This window comes from Aptenodytes patagonicus, chromosome 2 (genome assembly GCF_965638725.1).
Source record: "Aptenodytes patagonicus chromosome 2, bAptPat1.pri.cur, whole genome shotgun sequence".
Classification (NCBI taxonomy): domain Eukaryota; kingdom Metazoa; phylum Chordata; class Aves; order Sphenisciformes; family Spheniscidae; genus Aptenodytes; species Aptenodytes patagonicus.
The window spans coordinates 5,140,015-5,162,217 of record NC_134950.1 but is presented as its reverse complement, the minus strand read 5'-3'; the positions used below and the strand labels follow the sequence as shown (position 1 = coordinate 5,162,217).

At 42.8% G+C, this 22,203-nt stretch overlaps 1 protein-coding gene across 1 annotated transcript in view; it reads right to left on the bottom strand.

The window, feature by feature from the left end:
• Window positions 1-22,203, bottom strand: part of COL22A1 (collagen type XXII alpha 1 chain) — a 211,580-nt gene that overhangs the window by 142,871 nt on the left and 46,506 nt on the right. The window contains exon 4 of the mRNA XM_076329048.1: window positions 6,176-6,287. Coding sequence (XP_076185163.1) covers window positions 6,176-6,287 — 112 coding nt within the window. The remainder of the gene's footprint in view (window positions 1-6,175; window positions 6,288-22,203) is intronic.

Below are 22,203 nucleotides of genomic sequence, written 5' to 3'. Positions count from 1 at the left end.
TCACCATCACAACTGGGTTTAATGAGTTCCCTCTCTGTCCTGCTGTTTAGGATTCTGACTCGCATTTTGGGCACACACAGTGCCCAATACAGAGTATTGAACTACTCTCGTAGCTACAGCCCACCACCAACTCCAGCCTCTTACTGAATGAAAAGCAAGCAGAGAAATGGTTCCTCAGTGGTGGCACAAGGTAGCGCAGTTAAAGCTCTGGGGGTGCTTTGCTCTCCTCCTGATCCATAGCACATTTGCTATCATCACATCAACAGCAGCAGTACACACGTTTTCAATGCTGCCTTTCCCTTATGGTTTTTCAACTCTGCATATGTAGGTGTGCTTCATTCCAAGTACGAATTAAAGGCAGTGGCTGTGGCATCACTGCTTTGCTGAGCAGGGAGGTATAGGAGCATGTGGTTGAAATTAATCCCCCGAGATATCACATTGATCCTTGGGCCTGACAACCTACAATCAAATCTGGAAGAGCCAACTGCTGGCCTCTGTGCTGAGATAGTCTTTCTGGATACCTCTGAGCTGGGAACAGGAATATCACCATGCGAGCTTAAATTCAAAAAGGGGTTTCAGATGCTTAAAGCCCACAGAAATAACTGGGAGTTAGGTACCTAAATATCCTTGTGAGTCTGGCCACACCTCATCACACAGAGGCTGACAAATGGCCCATCAGGTAGATTTAAACTGATAGAAAGCTATAATGACCAATTACCTGTCACCCTCAACTGATTTTTAAAGGTGTCGAAGAACTGGCTGCAAGTTCCTGACAGAGAGAGGCTTCATGCTAAAAGCAAATCTAAAGACACTCTCATTGCTCTGAAGATATGATAAAAGCTGTTTCTGAAGTCCTTGGTCCCTGCATCTTTTACAGAGATGCATTACTGCATAAATAACAAAAACTCTGTTTACTAGTTTTCATTTATTTCCTCACTAAAAAGTGATCTCCATCTAGAAGCTCAGCTTTACTTAGGAATCCAAGGGCAGGAATTGCTGTCCCCAGAAATGTTTTATTTCCTTCTTTCACCCAAGGCTGAATTGAACTGCTGATCCATATTATGGAGCTTTGCTGGATGCCTGGTACCTACAGGGAGCACTCTGCCAGCTCCTTGGTCTATAATTCTGACAACAGGATTGATTGCAGAAGAGGCCATTATAAAACTCCAAGACAAGAGAATCCCCCAGCGCTGCAGGTTAGTCTAAGAATTAATTAAACCAACTCCAAGGTCAGGTGAATCACAACTTCTACAAAGGAAAAATTATAATAACCAGGCAGGAGATTCTCTTAGCCATTGCCCATTTTCACGATATAGCCTCCTTCTTACATGCTTTTGTTTGGCATAAGAACCAACATCTGTGACAATCTGCATGAGATCCAACATCTATAATAATAACATAATGGAGAAAAATAACAGTATCAGTTCTCATTTCAGACACTGAATGTAACAACAATTAATAGGGTGCCTGCATTTGGTGAGGAAGGGCATAATTAATGTATTTGGGAAGTTTGACCACTTCTGCAAGAGCTAAAAACCGCTAATACTCAATGTAACTCATTGACTATTAGTGGTTTTCATGTCTGAATCAAGGCTGGAGAAAGCCAGTTCATGTCCATATGCATCACATCACCAGAGGCTCTTAGAATAACAGGGAAAAAAAAGGCAAAAAAAAGGAAAAAGGAAAAGAAAGGGCTGTAGAAGGATTGTCACAACACAGAATCAACCCCACCCATACGTCCTTGGCAGACATTTCTTTGGCCTCTACTTCAGAAACCTCAGTGATGGAATAGATACAACCTCCCTAGGTAATTTCTTCCTGTGTTTCACCACCCCACATGCTACAAAAAAAGTCTATCCTAAATCTCACTTGCTGCAGTTTAATCTTCCTGAAATAACTTTTTTCCACAAGGAACCAGGCGAACAAGTTGTTCTCCCCTCTTGGCTGCAGCCTTTTGTATATTTATCAGCTCTCCCCTCAGTCTTTTATTCTCTAAAAGACCAAAAAAGCCTTCACTCATTCCACCTCAGCCATGTTTCATCTCCTTTACCTTGTTAGAAGTAGGAGACTATCCACGCTAGTAAATAATGGTCAGGGTCCATTTACTAGCCATGAGTGAAGTTCAACCAAATGCTTCTTTCCCAAAGGGAGTGATCGTATCCAAACTGCCTTTGGGAGCAGTCTCTGGCATGCTCCATCCTCCACAGCAGGCCCAGGCATTGTCTGGGATAACACTGCTTGACATCAGCCAAAACTAACTTGACATTAGCACACGAACAGGTGAAGAGCACAAATGATATGAGCCTAGCGCTGGGGCCCATGAATTCACCCTGTTTCTTTGGTTAGTAAAGAAGAAGCCTACAAGGAATTCCTCAGGTGTGCTCCTAATAGACATCTCCTAACTTCACAGCGGATTTGGACAGACACGTTTCTTCTAGATGACAAGCACTTGTCTGGCAATAGAGGTCATGAGATCAGATAGGGGCCACAGCAAGATCCTTCAGCTGGGAAGGCTGCTCTCACCACTTCCTTAGAGCAAGGAGCCGTGTCTCTCATCCCTGACTTCAGGACAGTGTCTTGTCCTTTTTCCAACTCCAGCACCACGAAAGATTTTGGGACAGGTCACAGACCAGACCTAACAGCTGTCTCTGGTATGGGGGAAGAGTGGGGGAAAGGGAAAGACAGGGCTGGCAGAGAGTGGGAGAGGGTACAGCATTGAATCACAAATCCCAGAATTGTTGAGGGTGGAAGGCACCTCTTGAGATCATCTAGTGTCTAAAGAAGGTTTTTCTTGTGTTCAGATTGAATTTCATGTTTTCCCTTTGTTCCTCTTGCTTCTTGTCCTGTCACTGGATACCACTGAGAAGAGTCTGGCTCCATCTTCTTTCCTTTCTCCCCATCACGTATTTATACACATGGATAAGATCCCCCCCTTGAGCCTTCTCTTCTCCAAGCTGAAGAATCTTAGTTGTCTCTGCCTTTCCTCATATGAAATATATGTTTGAGAAGAAGTAAGGAACAAGGAAGCATTCAACAGGTTTCATATTTAGCGTAGAAGGTCTTGGTAGCTTTGGGTAGAATTTTCTTCTCTGTGGAGCAGAACAAATGATGAGACCAGGGCAAGAGTTCACAGAGAAACCCAAGGCAGGTAACTGAAGTCAAAGTTGATGTCAGGAGCCAAAGTCTCCAGACAAACACATGAAGGTATACATGCCCAAAAAACCCCAAGACTCCAAAACTGGGGGAGACAACACTGTACCAATATAAAGAGCAAACAGATCATGACTCGAAGCTAGGCCAAGCATCAGGAAGTTCTGAGGTGGCAGCTGATATGAGGACAAAGCAAGTCTGGAACCAGATCTGGAACCAGCAAGAGAAAATTGAGGGATGGACATGGCAAGAGGAAGGCTCTGGAGTCAGGACTAGGAGAAATAGATGGAGAACAGAACAGGGTAGTGAGCCAAAAGCTTGGCATTAGCCAAGACAAAAGTAATGAGAAACAAGCCTGAGTTCCCAAAACCAGAAATCTGGGGCACAGCTTTGGCCACAAGACCAACTGAGGAGCCATAAGCAAACAGCAAGACAGCCCCAGTTACCTGAGGAGTGGGGAGAAGCACCAGCCAGATTTAGAGACTAGCCCTCAGCCAGCTAGAGGGACCTGCAAGTCCCTCAGTGACCAGTACATTGATTGCAGCCACTTTCCTGGCTGTTGTGCTTGCTTGTTCACAGAACCATCACAGGATGCCTCATCACAAATGGGAAGAAAGTTCATAGTTGTAGGCTCCAGATCAGAAGATGAATAGGCACATTTCCCAGGCAGCTAAGCTGGCACTCTGTAAAAGTAATAGTGCTTATATAAAAGGATACAAATCCTTTAAGCAGATAATAAAGTGAATTACATACATTACTCAGTTAATGATTTTGTATCTAATTATGAGAAGTTGCTATCAGTTGCTAAATGTTGCTTGAGGTTATCTGCAAGACAGGACAGATGTTTTTGTTTTGTTTATTATTGCAGTTATCAGTTTTGTGCAGCTTTACAAGATTGCATTTTCTGTGAGCAATGACCCTATATGCACCATCTCAGAATCCTGACATCCAAAGGCTAAAATGAACCAAATATGCAGACACCTTCTATGGGGATATATCCATTTGGGTTCATTCCCAAACCACATGAGTATGGAAGTTAAAATACAAAAGGCTGGAAATATAAAAGTTCTTCTTTAATTCCATGTTTCTGTTAATCATTCAGAAGGAAGCTTAGTCATTTCAAGCTACTAATTAAGGATGTTTTACTTCTAATTGTCCCGGGCAATAAAATATTCTACTTATTTTAAAAACAACAACAAGAAATAAATGGGTGCAATCTAAGCAGAAGGAAAGTCATCACAGCTGGTTGGTCTGGCTTCACTCCCCCAGTCTTTCTGGAAAAACAACAACAGAAACAACAACAACAACAAAGTACTTCAACCCTTAATTTAAAAAAGAAATGCAAATGGAGAACTCTCTGTAATCTCTGCTAACTTGTTCCAGTGGTTAATTACATTCATTGTTAAAAGTGTGCCTTTCTTCCATGTTGTTTTTTGATGTCATTAACAGGTAGCTATTGACTTTCAGTCTACCGCTATCCTTAGCACCAAAGACCCTTTACTAAACTTTGATTCCCCAGAGGTTCTTACAGAGAGGGATCACCTCAGTTGCTAACCACTTCTTAATTTTACCTGACTACACTGCACTTCTTTAATTTCTCACTGTTAGACTTGTTTCCCAGTTATTTAAACTTTTCATTCACTCCATTCCTATCTACTGAATTATGGAAACAAAGACTGGACATAGCATCCCAGCAGTGGTGACTGAGTTGCCTGATATGGAGATAGCTCACACTTGACAGTTCCTGCTTATACACCCAAGGACTGCACTAGTGCTATTTGTCATAGTATCACCCAGAGCTCAGATTCAGTAGATCGTAATCCCCAGAATTTCTTAAGTGCAAACTGGACTTCTTCACTTCAAGGGCTTCTTCCTACGTAGTCTTGGTGGTAATGCTTTACAGTGATAAAGCACACTACCACTAACTGTTACAAGCTGCAGCAAGCAGAGATTCTACCCAGAGACTGCTGTGAGCCAAACAAAATAGGTTTATTTCCCTCCCCCCACACACCAGTTATGTATATACTACTTATCAAGACCAAGGTGTCTTTAGTTGGCTGGCCTTCTCCCAGATCATGAATTTACTTACCCTGAGACTTGCCATCATTATGGACTTTAGAGCAAACAGTTTTCCTTTCAGTGTATCATATTTGTACTTTCTGGTTTTTTTAAAGACTATGTGTTTATATGGAGAAAGAGGGGGAGGGGAGAAGGGCAAATCAATTCAGTTGGCTCCAGAATGAAAAAAATATTGTGAAATCAAGCAAATGTAAGTCACAGGACAATCTCAAAGATGCAGTGAGCTGAGTAGAAGAGCTAAAACAGAATAAAAAATAACAGCCCTCATCCATAAGAAGCAAAAGAATTACTATCGATTTTTTAAGCTGAAGTTCAAACCAGCACAGAGAAATTTACTGCAAAAATGTTAATGATGACAATTCAATCTATGGTTCACGGTTACTCAGTGAAATTATGCACTCATTCTTTTCAAGGCTAATGCTAGCAGGACTCAAATGACAACCCGAAGAGAAACCGTTCCGATAGACTACGACACAACTGGCAGCCTCAGGTCATTAAAAGGCTCCAAGGACTGAATCCATGTTGACACAGGATTAAAAATTGCTCATTCTTTTAGGAGGCCAAAACTCATATTAGCTAACTGATAACAACATCTACTAGGAACTGGTCTCTTGTGATTAGCAAATATATATCTCAATGGGAGTGCTACCAAATATTCCTTTTAGAAGTTCTTTTGTGAATTTCTTGATACTTTTCTTGATACTGCTCCTCACGACCATTGAGATACACTGAAACCAGTTCATACACTGCCAGGATGGAACCTGTAGTTGGTGTGGAGGGTCCCGACCATGTTGTATATATTCTGCGCCAGCAGAACTGAAAGAGCTGATTAAAGCAGCAATATATGTGTAGGTACTAGATAACTACTACAAGGTTAACCTAGAGGAACCAATTAATGTAAAGCAGAGGCTCAGACAAAAATAAAGCGAAAAAACAGGGTACTCACTCAGTTTTCTGAACAACAGGGAAGCTTCCAAGTCGTACATAAGCGCTCTGAATTCCATTTTCTTTCATTCCAAAAATCTGTTTCACACTGAACAAATCCATCAGGTCAAATCCTGTCCATAACGGAAGCGTAAATACAAGACATTGATCAGGCAGTGGGACATATCTTCAACTGTACTTAGGTAGTTATCTTAGCCCACAAACACAGCACTTCAGAGATTAACCTTGTTCTTGTTGGGAAAAGCCAGAACAAAATTCTGACATGGTCTAATCTGCTTAGTCCAAAAACTCAAAAACAAGCATCAATTCAAACTGTAACAAGTCCTGGGGAGATTAGAACAAAGTTCTCCAGAAATCAATAGTTATTGTTTGCATCACCACAACACCCTGAAAATGCTGTATAATTCATTAATCCCTATGTAGAAAAATGCACAGGTGCAGACTGAAACACTTATTCATAGAATCATAGAACCATAGAATCATAGAATGGTTTGGGTTGGCAGGGATCCTCAAAGATCATCTAGTCCAAACCCCCTGCCATGGGCAGGGACATCTTTCTAGATCAGGTTGCTCAAAGCCCCGTCCAACATGACCTTCAACACTTCCAGTGATGGGGCATCCACAGCTTCTTTGGGCAACCTGTTCCAGTGCCTCACCACCCTGATCGTAAAAAATTTGTTTCCTTATCTCCAGTCTAAATCTGCTCTCTTTCAGTTTAAAACTGTTGTCCCTTGTCCTGTCACTACAGGCCTTGGCAAAAAGTCTCTCTCTGTCTTTCTTATAAGACTCTTTTATATATTGAAAGGCCACAATAAGGTCTCCCTGGAGCCTTCTCTCCTCCAGGCTGAACAACCTCAACTCTCTCAGCCTTTCTTCATAGGAGAGGTGTTCCAGTCCTCTGATCATTTTCGTGGCCCTCCTCTGGACTGTGTTCAGTTTTGGGCCCCTCACTACAAGAAAGACATTGAGGTGCTGGAGCATGTCCAATGAAGGGCAACAAAGCTGGTGAAGGGTCTGGAGAACAAGTCTTATGAGGAGCGGCTGAGGGAACTGGGACTGTTTAGCCTGGAGAAAAGGAGGCTGAGGGGAGCTCAGCCTCTATTGCTCTCTACAACTACCTGAAAGGAGGTTGTAGTGAGGTGGGGGTCGGTCTCTTCTCCCAAGTAACTAGCGATAGGACACGAGGAAATGGCCTCAAGTTGTGCCAGGGGACGTTTAGATTGGATATTAGGAAAAATTTCTTCACCGAAAGGGTTGTGAAGCATTGGAACAGGCTGCCCAGGGAAGTGGTTGAGTCACCGTCCCTGGAGGTATTTAAAAGATGTGTAGATGTGGTGCTTAGGGACATGGTTTAGTGGTGGACTTGGCAGTGCTAGGTTAACAGTTGGACTTGATCTTAAATGTCTTTTCCAACCTAAACGATTCTATGATACTATGATTCTATTCTATGGATCCACTCTAATAGGTCCATGTCTTTATTGAAAACCGCTAGTCCAAGACACTTGACTACATACTTGATACTGCTCCTCACGACCATCGAGATACACTGAAACCAGCTCATACACTGCCAGGATGGAACCTGTAGTTGGTGTGGAGGGTCCCGACCATGTTGTATATATTCTGCGCCAGCAGAATCAAGTATACTTTTCATAACATTTTAATATGACTTAGTCTTAGTCCAATCAACTCGTCATTATCATGAGCTATTAATCTTCACTGCAGACATTTGTGTAAAGCTTCTGACTTTGTTCTGACGAGGCTTATTAGCTCAAGCAGAAACCACACACATGGGTCTATGCAGCTCCAGAATCAATATGGTCCCAGCCACAACGAACCCATGCTTTTGCGACGTCAAGTCCCAGCTGCTAAACTGCCAGGGACAGTGGGTGTACAATTGTGCCATGCTCCTGAATTCATCCAGTTCCTGGAGGTGCAGTACTGTGTGGATGCAACCATCCTGCTTTTAGCTCCAAACTGGCTCCACGGGATGCACATCCAAACTAATAGCCACTCCCAGAACCAGACACACTGTGGAGTTAGAGGCAAAGGCACTGCAAAAGTCAGGTTGAGAGTGACTGAGCAGAGAACCTGTGTTTTTCTTTTATTTCGGCTTTTCCAACCTCTTCTCTCCCTCACACATGCACAATTACACAAATTAACTCCTGTGGGTGTAATTCCAGCACACAAAACTGGTGATATTATAGTGGCTTATTTTGATAAATTGATTTTGAACTATGGCAGTGCTTTTAACTTTGTTCAGTTAGTGAGCTCCTAAAACTTTCATAGGATAGATAAACATTTTTGTGTGGTGAACTTAGGCCCTAAGATTCTTGGGTTTCTTAGTTGCCCTCGTGAACCTTTCACAACCCACAGGCTGAAAGCCACTGCAGGGCTTGAAAACAGCTGCAACAGGAAAAGGCACCCACCTAATGATATTATTCTTCAAATGTAAAGGAATAAATAGGTGCAAAAAACCTGTGTGGGCCAGTCCCAAGGCAAATCAAGATGTGACAGCAGACAGCAAATAAAACATAAAGCTTCCATCATGGAGCTTTTTCAAAAGAAATAGCTTTTTCTGAGGAAATATAACCTTAATTATTTGCAAAGACAGAAATGGTTGCCTGGTGCCAAATTGAGGCCTTTTCTATTACAGTAACTTTCCTGGCTGTCAACAGCTTTTCCCTCCTGTCCACTCTATTTTCAGCTATTACTGGACATTCAGGAGGGCAAATAAGGCAGTTAAGATGCTCCAGGGCCTCATGGCTCCACCTCATAATCACCTCTGCAACAACTCCAGTGATACACCCTTCTGATGTACTGTAATCAGCCACGATTGCAGCTATAAATTGTAGCAAATAGACCCTACCAGAACATGAGAGCTCCCTTCTGGCTATCACATAAAAAACAGTATGACCTGTCCATATAAACCCTCCCATAGCTCACTTCACCATGCAGTACATATCCTTCACCTACACCAACCACAGAAATGTGAGGAAGGCAGCTGGGCGTTGCTGGTAAGAAGAGGCCACACTGACTACCAAGGGGAATTGTCAACCATTCACAGCAGCTGAGCTGTGAATGGTGAAGGCTGAAATGCTGCCCAAGTGACGTCGTAATGTCGTCACCAGAGTCCTCAAGCTGTAGAGTATTGCTCATCACATGGAGCTCATAAAGCTCCATTGCTCAAAATACACAAGTGCAAGATGCAGTGACAAAAACATCTTGCTAAGTTTTCCCATCATTAGCTCAGACCCAAACTTACTCTCATCTTTCTCCGACAACTCAAGCTAACGTTCACGTCATGAGCAACTGTGAAGGTGTGCACACTAGCATGCTTTTCCAATCAAAACAAGTGTCAGAATTAATCACTCTTTTTTTTTTCCCTGAGATTTCTTAACGACATGCAGTTTAGAAAGCCTAAATAACACCATGAAACATATGCAAGGTTATTAAAACTATTTTGCAAGCAGAACTTGCAGTAATGAAAATAAGTCACACTCATAACTTATACTATCTCATTTGCATTCAGGATTGAATAAAGCACACAGGTAAATCATAATAGGATTTTTCTTATTCAGGCCATGGATCGGCAAATTGCAAATTTCTTGATATATTTTTCATTAAAGAATGAATGAGGGTTGTTCTTTGAAAAATGTCATGTACAGCCACAGGAAAGTTAAGCCCTAGATGTGTCAGAGTCCACACTCAAAACCAGAAAATGGTTTTGTTTTAATCACACTCTTAATTTGTTCTGTGTCAAATTGAGATATTGCCTCCACTTTCCTTGGAGGGAGCTATGAAACCAACTAATTCATGTTTACAGAGCACTTCACATGGGGTTCATCTGGCTAAATGTCAGCTCTCTAGACAGGGTAATACCAGGGACTCTCATTCAGTTAGGCACAGAGAGTCAAATACAGGCGCTTCTAGGGAAAGATTAATCTCATACTAAAACAGATGCCAAAAGTGCATGTTTGTCTCCATTGACATAAAGAGAGCTTAGGATGCTCAGGTTGCATGCTAAACCTCACCTAGCTGGTGAGGTAGCCTCCACTCTTAGATACCCCATTGCCAACCAAAGCCCGTGGAGGTAACGGACACTTTAGTTGCTGAAGGATTTCAATGGCATTACAGAAAATGTGACATCGGGCCATACACTAAACGAAGAACTGTGCTGAGGGTGAGATGCATCTCACCTGATTCTAGCTGTCTAAAAAGGAGACATCTAATGTATGTAGGTTGCCTCGGTTCCCTTGTGGGTCAGCAGAGAAATGTAGGAGTCTCTAGGAAGATGACTCATCGCATCTGTCTCAGACCTATCTACAGACAGGCTGAATCACTATTTGGCAGTGCCTACCTCCTTCCAATCAGCAGAAGGGGAGGCCTTACAGACAGTAATTTTCAGACTGCTGAAGTTGGGTGAGATATATTCTACTCATAGGGCATGCTATCTGTTTTGTGCAGTGAATGAAGCAGAAGTAAAGAGGAAAAAAATGTTAACTAATCATGTGTAACTTATCTTATTGCTTCATTTGCCATCAGGATTGAATAAAGGTTGCAGATTTTTAAATTCAGACCAGCAATATCTGAAGTTTGCTATCCTGACCATTCACTGTAAGAGTCTCCTTAAACAGATACCATTCCATTTCTAAGTGGAAGAAGAAACAAACAAACCCAAAATATTGTCATTTAGGCTGAGAAATTAGTCAAGGCAGATTGCCCAGCTGGGACTGGAAAGAAGACACATAGGGAAAGTTCAAAATGAATTTGTGTTTTAAAGTGACCTCTAAGATTATTTCAGCTGAAGGACAATATAGTATTTTTTTATTGTTATTAATTTGTCTACTTCATGTGCCTGGAAGCACTTTGGTTTGAGTATATTCCCTTGTTGACTTTAGGACTGGAACGAGGATTGTGAGGGTGACAGCATGATGCTTTTAATTTAGTCTTGAACCACAATGTTCATGTAAAAAAACAGGTGATGCTGTAATCTTTTCTCCGACATTTGAAGAGGAGTTTACGCTTGGCACTGTCTGGCTGCTAACAGCTCAGTGGAAACAGCTCACTTAGATCTTTCCCCAAACATCTCACTTACCGTTTAGTCTGGCATACAGCATTTCTGGGCTGGATTGACAGCAGAAATATGGGCTGCCCATTGGTTTTTCCACCACCAAGGAGGGACCACGCTGTCAGTGCCATAGGCAAAATGAGATCTTACACGTAGCTTACCAGTCCTCTCCACAAGTGAAATGGGAAAGAACATACCTGCCTAAATTAGCAAGGACAAAGCTCCCGTTACCCAGTCATTGCACCATGCTCCAGCACAGGATGAAACAGTGGGACTTTCCTGTCCTCAGTTGCTTTGATTTAAAAGGTGTTTTTTTGTGTACCAGGGCAGGTGTGGTTTCCCAGTTGGCTTATAAACTATTTAATCAGTAATGCCATAAATATGGCAATTAATAAGATGAATAATGCTCTTTGATCATAAGCCTCCTACTTCATTATAGCTACTAAAACAATATGGGGCCACGGAAACCCTGTAGCATGATTACATCTCTTGAAAAGCAGCACACTCTAGTACATTAACATTAAAATTAAAATAGTGACCTGAAAGAGAAGCTCAGATTCTTAACAGCATACTTGGCTTGAAAAGCAATTTCTTATGCACTGCTCTGCTGATCAAATCAGCTGAATGTCTCTTTACTTGCAAGTAATAACTGCCTTACAGGAAGCAGCCCATTTTTCCAGAATCAGAAAACACACCCAGATTTGCCTGTTACAGGGAAAAGATGGGCAAAATGTGGCACTGGACACTTTCTACATCGTCTAACTGTAATATGCAACCAGATTCTCTTTTACAGGAAAGATGCCTACACTGCACCCAACCACACACTTTGGTGTGGCCAAAGGATGATCAAACAGCTCTGTACTTGTCCAGTGGTCCTACAACATTTGTTTCAAGATAATTATTTCAAGACCAGACCAAAGGGGCCACGGTTGGTTGCCCTGAGTATGAGCTGGATTTCTGCCTGGCTCCATTAAGGACCTGATACGGACAGCATGGCGGCAGCTAGTGTGCATGTTAAGATCTTCCTGTCTGTCCTGTGTTCAGAGGCAAAAAACCCCACCAAATTAAAACAGCACCCAAACCCAGAAAACCAGAGCAACAAAGTGAAGTTTTAATAGCCAGAAAACACAGCAGCGTGCACATTTGGAAAGTCTTCTCAAAGTAGGGCAGAGCCCTTAATTTCTTCTTTAGTCTGAAGAAACCTTCTGAGGAAAGCCTCCTGCTTTGCATTCCCAAGGAGCACAAGACAACACTCACAGGGGGAACCACTGGGCTACTTCTACTTGTGAGAGTTTCTGGTAAGGCAATGGCCTGGAGGTGAATGTGGAAAGCAGGTGAGAAAGGAATCAGGAAAGGCACTGGACATCAGAGCTTCAAGTGATGCGTCCAGAATATATTTATTATGGAGGATTTCCAGCCACAAGCATCAATATAAAACAAAGCAGCTTTTGCAGGAAATGCTCCATACCCTGGTCTTGCTTAAACTCTCAGATCAATTATCAGCCTTGTCAATGTATTGACGGAGTATCACCAATCGCCAAGGTCAGGGAGGTTGTCATCAGCTACTGGTTCTCTGAGACTTCTGAAAATAGCAATCTGTATTGCCTGTGATAAAACAGCATCTGTTACTTTTACTAGAGGGAGGTCAATGGCAGTAAACTTTATGGTAGACTAGAGGAGTGTATAAATTCCTAGGAAGAACAGTATCACTTGGGAGTCTTTCAGCAAATACAAGATCTTACCAATTTTCTTGCCTAACGTTTCTGCAGTCTTGAAAGTTAAGCCTTCATGGATTGCCTGTGCTCACAAGAAAAAGCCTGTGTGCTCATTAGATCCTGAACATCCCTTTCAATTCCTACCGTATAGTCTGCAAGGCTATTAGCACCATAAAGAGCCCTCATTTTTGTTACCTTAGTTACTTTCTGTGCTAATATATACTTTCAAAATAACAAAAAAAAAATGTTATCATGCCATATTCTAAAGTTAAATAGTGCATTTAACCAGCTATGTCTGGCAATTAGTTACTTGAAGTTAGAGTGTAAATGAGGGGTATGATTTTTCTTCTACTGTATCTAAACCTTTAGCATCCTTATCTTCTACAATGCTCTAGGCTGAAAACAGCTATTTCTGGACAGCCAAGATGTGTCTCAGTTCAGAGCTGGGATAGAATCATAGAATCATAGAATCATTAAGGTTGGAAGAGACCTCTAAGATCATCGAGTCCAACCATCGACCCAACACCACCATGTCCTAAACCATGTCCCTAAGCACCACATCTACACGTCTTTTAAATACCTCCAGGGATGGTGACTCAACCACTTCCCTGGGCAGCCTGGTCCAATGTTTCACCACTCTTTCAGTAAAGACATTTTTCCTCACGTCCAATCTAAACCTCCCCTGGCGCAACTTGAGGCCATTTTCTCTCGTCCTATCGCTTGTTACTTGGGAGAAGAGACCAACACCCACCTCGCTACAACCTCCTTTCAGGGAGTTGTAGAGAGAGATGAGGTCTCCCCTCAGCCTCCTTTTCTCCAGGCTAAACAACCCCAGTTCCCTCAGCCGCTCCTCAGAAGACTTGTTCTCCAAACCCCTCACCAGCTTCGTTGCCCTTCTCTGGACACACTCCAGCACCTCAACGTCCTTCTTGTAGTGAGGGGCCCAAAACTGAACACAGTATTCGAGGGGCGGCCTCACCAGGGCCGAGTACAGGGGCACGATCACTTCCCTACTCCTGCTGGCCACACTAGTTCTGATACAGGCCAGGGTGCCATTGGCCTTCTTGGCCACCTGGGCACACTGCCGGCTCATGTTCAGCCGGCTGTCGACCAGCACCCCCAGGTCCTTTTCCCACAGGCAGCTTTCCAGCCACTCTTCCCCAAGCCTGTAGCGCTGCATGGGGTTGTTGTGGCCAAAGTGCAGGACCCGGCACTTGGCCTTGTTGAACCTCATACAGTTGGCCTCAGCCCATCGATCCAGCCTGTCCAGGTCCCTCTGCAGAGCCTTCCTACCCTCGAGCAGATCAACACTCCCGCCCAACTTGGTGTCGTCTGCAAACTTACTGAAGGTGCACTCGATCCCCTCATCCAGATCATTGATAAAGATATTGATAAGATAAGATAGAAGTAAAAGTGTCCAAACCCTGAACCGGAGACCTACTACTTTGCTGTTATTGTTATAGCAGTCATCATCTGCTACAGCATTTTTGCTGTTCCTGATATTCCTTCCTCCACAGGAAAGGAAATCTGGCAAGAGCTGACAGAGCATCAGACAATTAGGGATATTTTTAAGTGGTCACTGAAGTCTCTGTCTCCAAGGCTCTTCTACCACGTTAAAACTACCTACATCCATATCAGTATATCACTGTCCCAACCATAGTTCCACTTGGCAACAAGAAGTAGTATTTAGGAGGGGGGGAGGGGCACACTGATGCTATCATCCTTCAATGTCTTTCTGGCGTGCTGGCAGGAGGCAGTCAGAAAGCCCTTTTCCTCTTTCTTGATGACCAGCTGCTTGGGTTGGTGAGCTGTCTATGATGACAACACTGGGGTCAATGTCAAAGCATCTAGACGCTAAATCTTCACATTGTCCCCGTATCCTTGTGGGGCACACAGGTGTCACTTGTTTGCTCATGGTAATCTAAACAACAGTAAGGTCAGAGTCCTGCAGCTCAGAAACTGTTTAGACCTGTCTCATTGCGAATGATTGTAAAAAGGGGTTTGAAAGAAAGTCTTTTGCTGGACTAATTTTTTTAAACTCTCTCTGGCTGTCGAAAGAAGTGATTTTCAAAGACTTACAATGCATAGAAATTCTGTCTCCTTGCACTGTTTTATTTCTCTCTAGTTCACCTTTCCAGTAAAGACAGAAAAAGCAGCAGCTTATTTTTTTGCATAGATAATTCACCCCACATCTAGCACTCCCAGCTCAACAGTTTGATTCAGCAGCATCATCCAGCAGTGGTTATCTGACTTATTCCAAAGCGTTAAGGACTGCACCACTGGAGGAACAAACCAGAGAGATTTACTGGCTGCCTACAAGCCGTGCATGAAGTAGTGTGGTGACTAAAGGGGTTGCACAAGGCATTAAAAAAATTAATTTGCTATATTTTAAAAGCAGCTTGCAAAGGAATTTTGGAACTATATAATTTTCCAGAGCCTACAGATTAAAGGGCCTCAAGAGTGTTTTAAAGAGGTTCTTGCTATTAACCAATTGCCCTTTTTTTCCACAGATGTTATGGTTGGGATTTAAGCAGCACTTCATGCTGGTCTGACTTTCTTCTCACCAGATCCACCAGACTTCAGTGAGGACAGCAGCTAAGAGCTGAAGCTAATAATGAGGCTTTGTGGAAGCACACGGAACAGCTCTTACACCAGCATGAAGAAGGTATCTTCCAGCAGGCCTATTACCTTCTAGGTGATACTCCATAAGGTGGTTTAGAGGACCCTTTATATGGTCTCAGTTTTATAACAATAATAAAGCAGATTTACCCCTGATACATGATGCCACCACTCAGGCTGTTGGTTTACTGATCCTGGTTTGCCTCCTCTGCACCACAACTTGTGGGAGATGCAAGTTCTAGTTTTCCTTGGCCCCAGCAAAGCAGCAAGCCACAAGAGTCCCATGCAGATCACAAAAAGGGCTTGATCTCAGCTCAAGCACCAATCCACATTTGGGATTATGAGCAGCAGAAAACTTGCTTGAGGAATATAACAAGAGTTATACCTCAAAAAGGAGCAAGCTTCGGGAGGCAGTGAGGCAGGTGAGCAGGCGATGACCAGGTTGAGCTACAGGGCCACTCTGTTTCAGAAACATCAGCCTAAAGCTTCAGTCAAAAACAGGGGACAGACACAGCACTTGGTAGCCTTACACAGGAAGGGAAAGATAACACTTCAGGAAAGATAAAAGGGATATAAAACCAATGAGAAAATTAGGCCAAAGAGACAGTATGAGAGAGAGGTCAAAACCACAAGCAAATAAGTGAATACACAGTTTTAGCCATCTCACCTGGTGGAAAGAGCTGTTGTAATCTAACCCCCAGCCTGCCGTGAAAACAGGAAATAAATACATGTCTACAGCGGCTGCCTCTGAGGCAGCACCTTTCAACACCTGAACTCATGTTAATAACACACCACTTTATGTGATGCATTGTTCTGTTTATCTACAACAGTCCACTCATTCTCTCTTACCCGTTTGGCTCTCAGTTTTCGGACAGTTGCGAGTGGCATATTGAACGATACTGAAAGCTGGTTTTGACACTGAACTCTTTGCCTCATTACTGAAGGCTTTCCTGTGTTCAAGTCATTCTCCATTTTCTCAGTGATGGACATTTGGCTTAGTGCCACAGTCCCTCTTTCAGCTCCTTTCCTGCTCCAGTGATTTACAAGATTAAACAGAGGTTCATTATTCCTTTGATGTCCTTGTATGCCAGATAGGCTTGCACCAGCTGAACTTACCAGGACTATTTGTATTAGGTTCTGATTTTAATTAGTTCCTCTATTTTGAAGTCCTCTTTTGAGTTCCTCGGGTGCTAAGGTGCTCTGCGTTCCTCTGGAAAGCCATAAAATGGCATAACTGCAAACTCACCACTTGGGACAGCAGTGGGGAGGGGAGGACTCAACATTTATTTGAATAAAAGTTTTGTTGGCAGCAAGGTGGACCCAAGAGGACTTTATGCATATACCTGAGAAAAAATGACAGCGGATAAGTGTTTATGAGAGCAGAGTGGCAGGACTGATGAATTCAGCATAACCAGCAACAATTCCTACTGCTTGCTTGCATGAGAGGCTAGTATTATTTTCAGGGTAAGACAATGTATTTGAGGAAAAGCAGCTTACGAAGACATAGCCTGCTAGAGTCTCCTTGTAATGCTACTATCTGGGCTATAGGAAAACCCCACCAACATGGTGTTCATGAAAATAAAAATATTCTCATTAATTTTAGGTGCTATGAGCAAGGCCTAATATGAAAGCAGGTAGGGACTGCTCTCTAAGAGACTGTGGTGGTTGCTTTACGCCAGATGATCAGTACAAAATAGATTAGACCTACAGGTAAACCAAAACCTGGCCACAGCTGTCATCAGAGACCATTCACATCAGACAGACTGATTTAACTCCAAGTGTTCGGAGGAGTTTATTGAAATTATATATGCGCCTTCTTCCCACCATGTGTGCACAACGGCCAAAAAGTTTGCACTGATGAAGAATCTATGGGATGGTTTCTCCAGGACCCTCTTGTGCAGCAATCTCTTTCTGAAGTAGAATTAATCTAAAATATTTGGATCAAGAAATATCTGGAAGTACCTCATGGTTAGCCAATCTATTAGTCTTTTTATAGCCAAAGGACTGGTTGCTTCTTGGGCTATGAATAGTCAAAAATCAAATTTATTTCCTTTTCATCAACCTCGAATGCACTGGAATACGAAAAAATCCTGGCTTGTTTAACTTCTGGGAGAAAGCAAATACTACAAGTTTAAAAAAAGAAAAAGCCTTTAGGGATAGATTGATTTTTATTTTTTGAATATGCAGGTAGATCCGAATACTTCATGTGCACATTCCTGTGCATGGATAACCCTTATTAAGTCTTTTGTGTGAATGCAGAAGTCAGAATTTGCCACTGCTGGGATTCAGATCAGAGAAAGGCTTTCACAGGGACCGTTCAGCTATTAACAGCTTGCTTCCCACAGTAGCAGGTTCTAAAGTAACTTCAGCATTCGTCCTCCATATTCCCTGATGTTTTTGAGCAGCTCAGCCAGGCTACCTGCTCCAGCACAGATCTGATGCCTAGCATCGGTCCAGTCATTCACAGTGCCAGAAGTCCACTGAGATCCATGGTGTTGGGTAATAGCTACATCTCTGACCATATTAGGAAAAAGATTAATTTAAAACATGGTTTTTTTATTCAAAGAACTCAACCCAGCTCTGTGGGTGATGGCATGGTTATGTGTACTCTGCAGGATGCTTGACTGTTTCCAGGCTCCTAATCCAGATGCACAGTTTGGTGGCACCCTACCCCCTGTTGGGGTGACTGTACACTTTCACTTCCCAATTCTTTAGTTTCTGTAGAAGGGCAATTCCTTGGTACATAAGACCAAAAGAAACCACCACAGGTCCCTGGTGGGGATGATCTGGATAACTGGGGGATCTGGACACCGGGCATGCCACGGTGCACATCTAATGCACAGGTTAGAGCTAGCCCATAGGACTGCAGTGGCTACACTTAGAAGTCACAGATGACTTATCAGTAATTATTTGCCTGCTTGACCTAGTTTTCTTGGAGTTACTGGGTATTAAAATGTCCTTGAACATGGGTGAATCATTTGGCAACCTCTGAAAAACTTCAAAGATCTAAGTGCAATGATCTAGGCTCTAATGTTAAGATTAGCTATTGCACAGTACACAGACTCTTAGAAAGCAAAGCTAAAAGGGACTCACTAAGGTCACCTGCACTGAAGGTATCCCACCTACCAGCCCAGAGGACAAATCCACCCCACAGCACAAGCCCATCCATCTTCTCCACCTCACAGGAGGCTGAAATGACTCTTGGGACTACAGGTACAGGTCAGCTGCTACTTTCCTTATATACTTCTCATGGATATACAGCAGCTATAGCCAGTTGTATGTGTCTCAGGAACCAGGTTTCAAATTCAGCTCTCCAGATCCTTAAAGAATGGAGAACATTAGCACTCAAGGCAGTGCTAATCACTCTTTATGAAATTTTATATGGGGGACTTCCTAGGGCAAGTGGGGGGGGGGGGAAGAGGAAATAAGAAGCCCTTAGCCATTTCCCCATTATCTTTGCCTAGTGAGGGGTCACTGAAAAATGCGACGGCAAAGTGGCTATGCCATGGCACAGCAAAGCTTCATCCTTCTGCCCCACCTCCCATCCACATCATAGGTGTATCCAGTCCTGCCTATACAGGTATAACACTGAGGATGGAGAAGAGAGCGGCTGGTGTCCGCACGAATAGCCAGCTTCACCTTCACCGCATATGTGCAGTCTTTGCTGGTGACAACCGTCTCTGTGCATCTACTGTCTGAAGACAGTGATCCGTTACAAATCTCTGCAGCTATTCATGGATTTTCCACTTGCCTCTCAGGGGCTTCCCAAGGAGACTATGAGAGGGACAATACGGACTGCCAAGTGCAAAGGGAGGGCAAAACGCCCATCACACAGGCACCACAAAAACGCTTTTGTCCCCTGGAGGACATCGGTCTAATGTGCTCGTTCTGCAGGTTCAACAGCCTAGACACTCCAATTTCCTCCTGCTACCACGTGTTTTAGTGGGCAAATATAAATAGTCCCAGGGATATTATAATTAGCTGGTGAGTCACCGGCATCTCTGGAATGCGAACCCTGTGCTGCAAACCGCAGGACGCTGGAGACATGCTGACAGTTAAACCCAGCCACTGCAGTCTATAATTGTAGGGTACTAGTTTTACAACCAGTGCCTCTATCATAAAATGCCCAAACATCCTTTATAGAGCTACAGAAAAACACAGAGGTCATAAATATGCTGGCATTTTGCTCATTTGCGCATGGAGGTTTCCGAGATGGGGAAGAGAGTTAGAAGCTGAGGTCAATCTGTGGTACAACCCATAATGCAATTTCTGCTGTTCTTCATACACACAGTCTTTGCGACTACCTAGGAGTTAGAGTCAAGGCTTTTATGTTCCCTCCTTGCCCGATTAACACCATCCAGTGTGGCTTGTATGGGATGTATAACACGACGTAGTGGTTGGAAGTATCCCTCCCCAGCGTTAATTTCTCTTAGCACTTATGGAAAACATTGCAGGTCTTCCTTTACTTCTGTGGCAGATTCCCTCTGAAAACAGCAGTTAGTATCTGTTGAGGAATATTATCTCCTCTGGTGGATAATGTTGAGGACTAGAGCTCAGCCCATTTTTAATTCTAGGGATCATCCAGATTTCTGCAACCAAATCCCATGTCCCACAGGTCTAGTTTAAAATACAAATAATTCAAATGTGAAGTTTTAAAACCTCAGGAAGTACAATTCATTTTCAATAACTTTCATGTGCTGTTTCGATGCAATGTAATGGTTCATAAAAATACACAAGGGGCACATCTTCAGGGTACAAAATGTTATCATTGTCTTTTCCTGCCTGGTCATGATTAATAGTAGGCCATGATCCTTTGTTAAATGTTGATGGAACCAAAATGACAGTTCAGCAATATAAGAGATATTAAGTATTACAACTGGGGTTTTATTTTGAACACTTCAGGGCAGATGAGTTAAACCCTCTTTTGTCTTCATTTCTCTACTTGATAAAAAAACATGCTACCCACAAGGATGCTGTAAGAACCTTGTTTAAAGTATCATTAAGCATTGCTTTAAAATATCAGACTTTCTGGAAGAGAAACAGTGTTTATCCTGGTATTCTAACCAGATTTCTCGCTTTCTTTCAAAATTCCCTGTGTGATTTCTAATGCATGCAGCAACATTTATATTCTGAATTTACGTGTTATGAACTGTTAAGCAGATGCCGCTTCACTTCTCTGCCAAAATTTGTATCCGTAGTAGAGTAAAGCTGCCTATATATTCTTACCTCATGCAATCCTATTTCACTGTGGCAGCCCTTACTGAATGCTACAACTAGTGATTTGTTATTTAAATGCTATGATACCAGAGGGTCATAGAGTACAATCCTCTGCTGTGAGAGGACTCATGACTGTCCATCACTGTTTATTTGTCTCCATTACTACTACTTCACCGCTCGTTCCAGTACTTCATATCTCTGACAGTTTGAAACCTTCTTCTAAAGTCTTGAATGTATCTCTTAAACAGTTGATACCCCTTTCTTATATACTTTTCGTCCGTTACCTTGAGTGATTCCCCTACCTCCCTTCCGCTGTTCCCCTGATATATTTGCAGAAAGCAATAGTATCTCCCCTTTCCACCTGCATGCTGCGAGATTAACCAAACCCATTTTTTTAATCTCCTGTTTGAAAATAGTCTCTCTGGCTCCTGAACATACTAATAGCTCCTTGAGGCTGAATCCATCTTTCCTGAGCTAAGGAGGTCTGAGCACACTTTTCTAGATAAGCAGTAACCAAAGCTCTGTCCACCCTCATGAATTCTTCTCTATCTCTACAAGACCTACTTTACCTTGTCCAATACTGTCCTTTGCCTTTTTCCCCAGCTGTACAGCACTGTGACTTAAAAACATCAGCTGACTAAGACACCATCAGTTTCCAGAGTATGAGTTTATACCACAAAGTCCTGTTATTGATCCATAAGTACCATAACAGGCCTTTTAAACCAATAGTCTCAAGTCAGTTGGAAGAACTCCCAGATTTTTGAGGCCGACCAGTTCCTCCTTGAAGGATATTCCGATCCCAATCTCTATAGTGGTAACTCACAGAGAAGATTAGACCTAAAACTGGACCCTGAGGAGGTCCACCACTGTCTGCCCTCTGGCTTGTTATTCCCTTTCCTAGAAACTTCAACATTATCTCCCTGCTAGCCAGTTTCTGGCTCCCTTTACAACTTTTATTAATCTCTACCCTTTTTCAGTTTAGCAGTGATTTTCAATACAGTACTCAACAAATGCTTGCTGAAGCCCAGAGAGATGAGATTTACTTAGTTCTGTTTGTCTAAAGAAAAAAAAATCACTTGTCTTTTAAAAGGAGAATATCAGTTTAGGCTGTTGGCTCTCTTCCAGCTCATAATGTTCTTTTTGATGCAGTTATTCACTTGATTATGCATGGAGCCATCCTCCTCACACATACTCTCAGCCTCTGATTTAACAACATCCCATGCAACTTCCACCTCTCAGTCACACCGCTGGTTCCCTTCAATACCCAACGTTTGTCCTTTTATAGCTCATTTTATGATTTAGCTTCTATTTTTACTTCTACTAATCCAGGGTGACTCAATTCACACTCACTTAACTGCAGACACAGACTTAAAGGTAGCAGGTCATGCTATAACTTGTATGCAGGTAGGG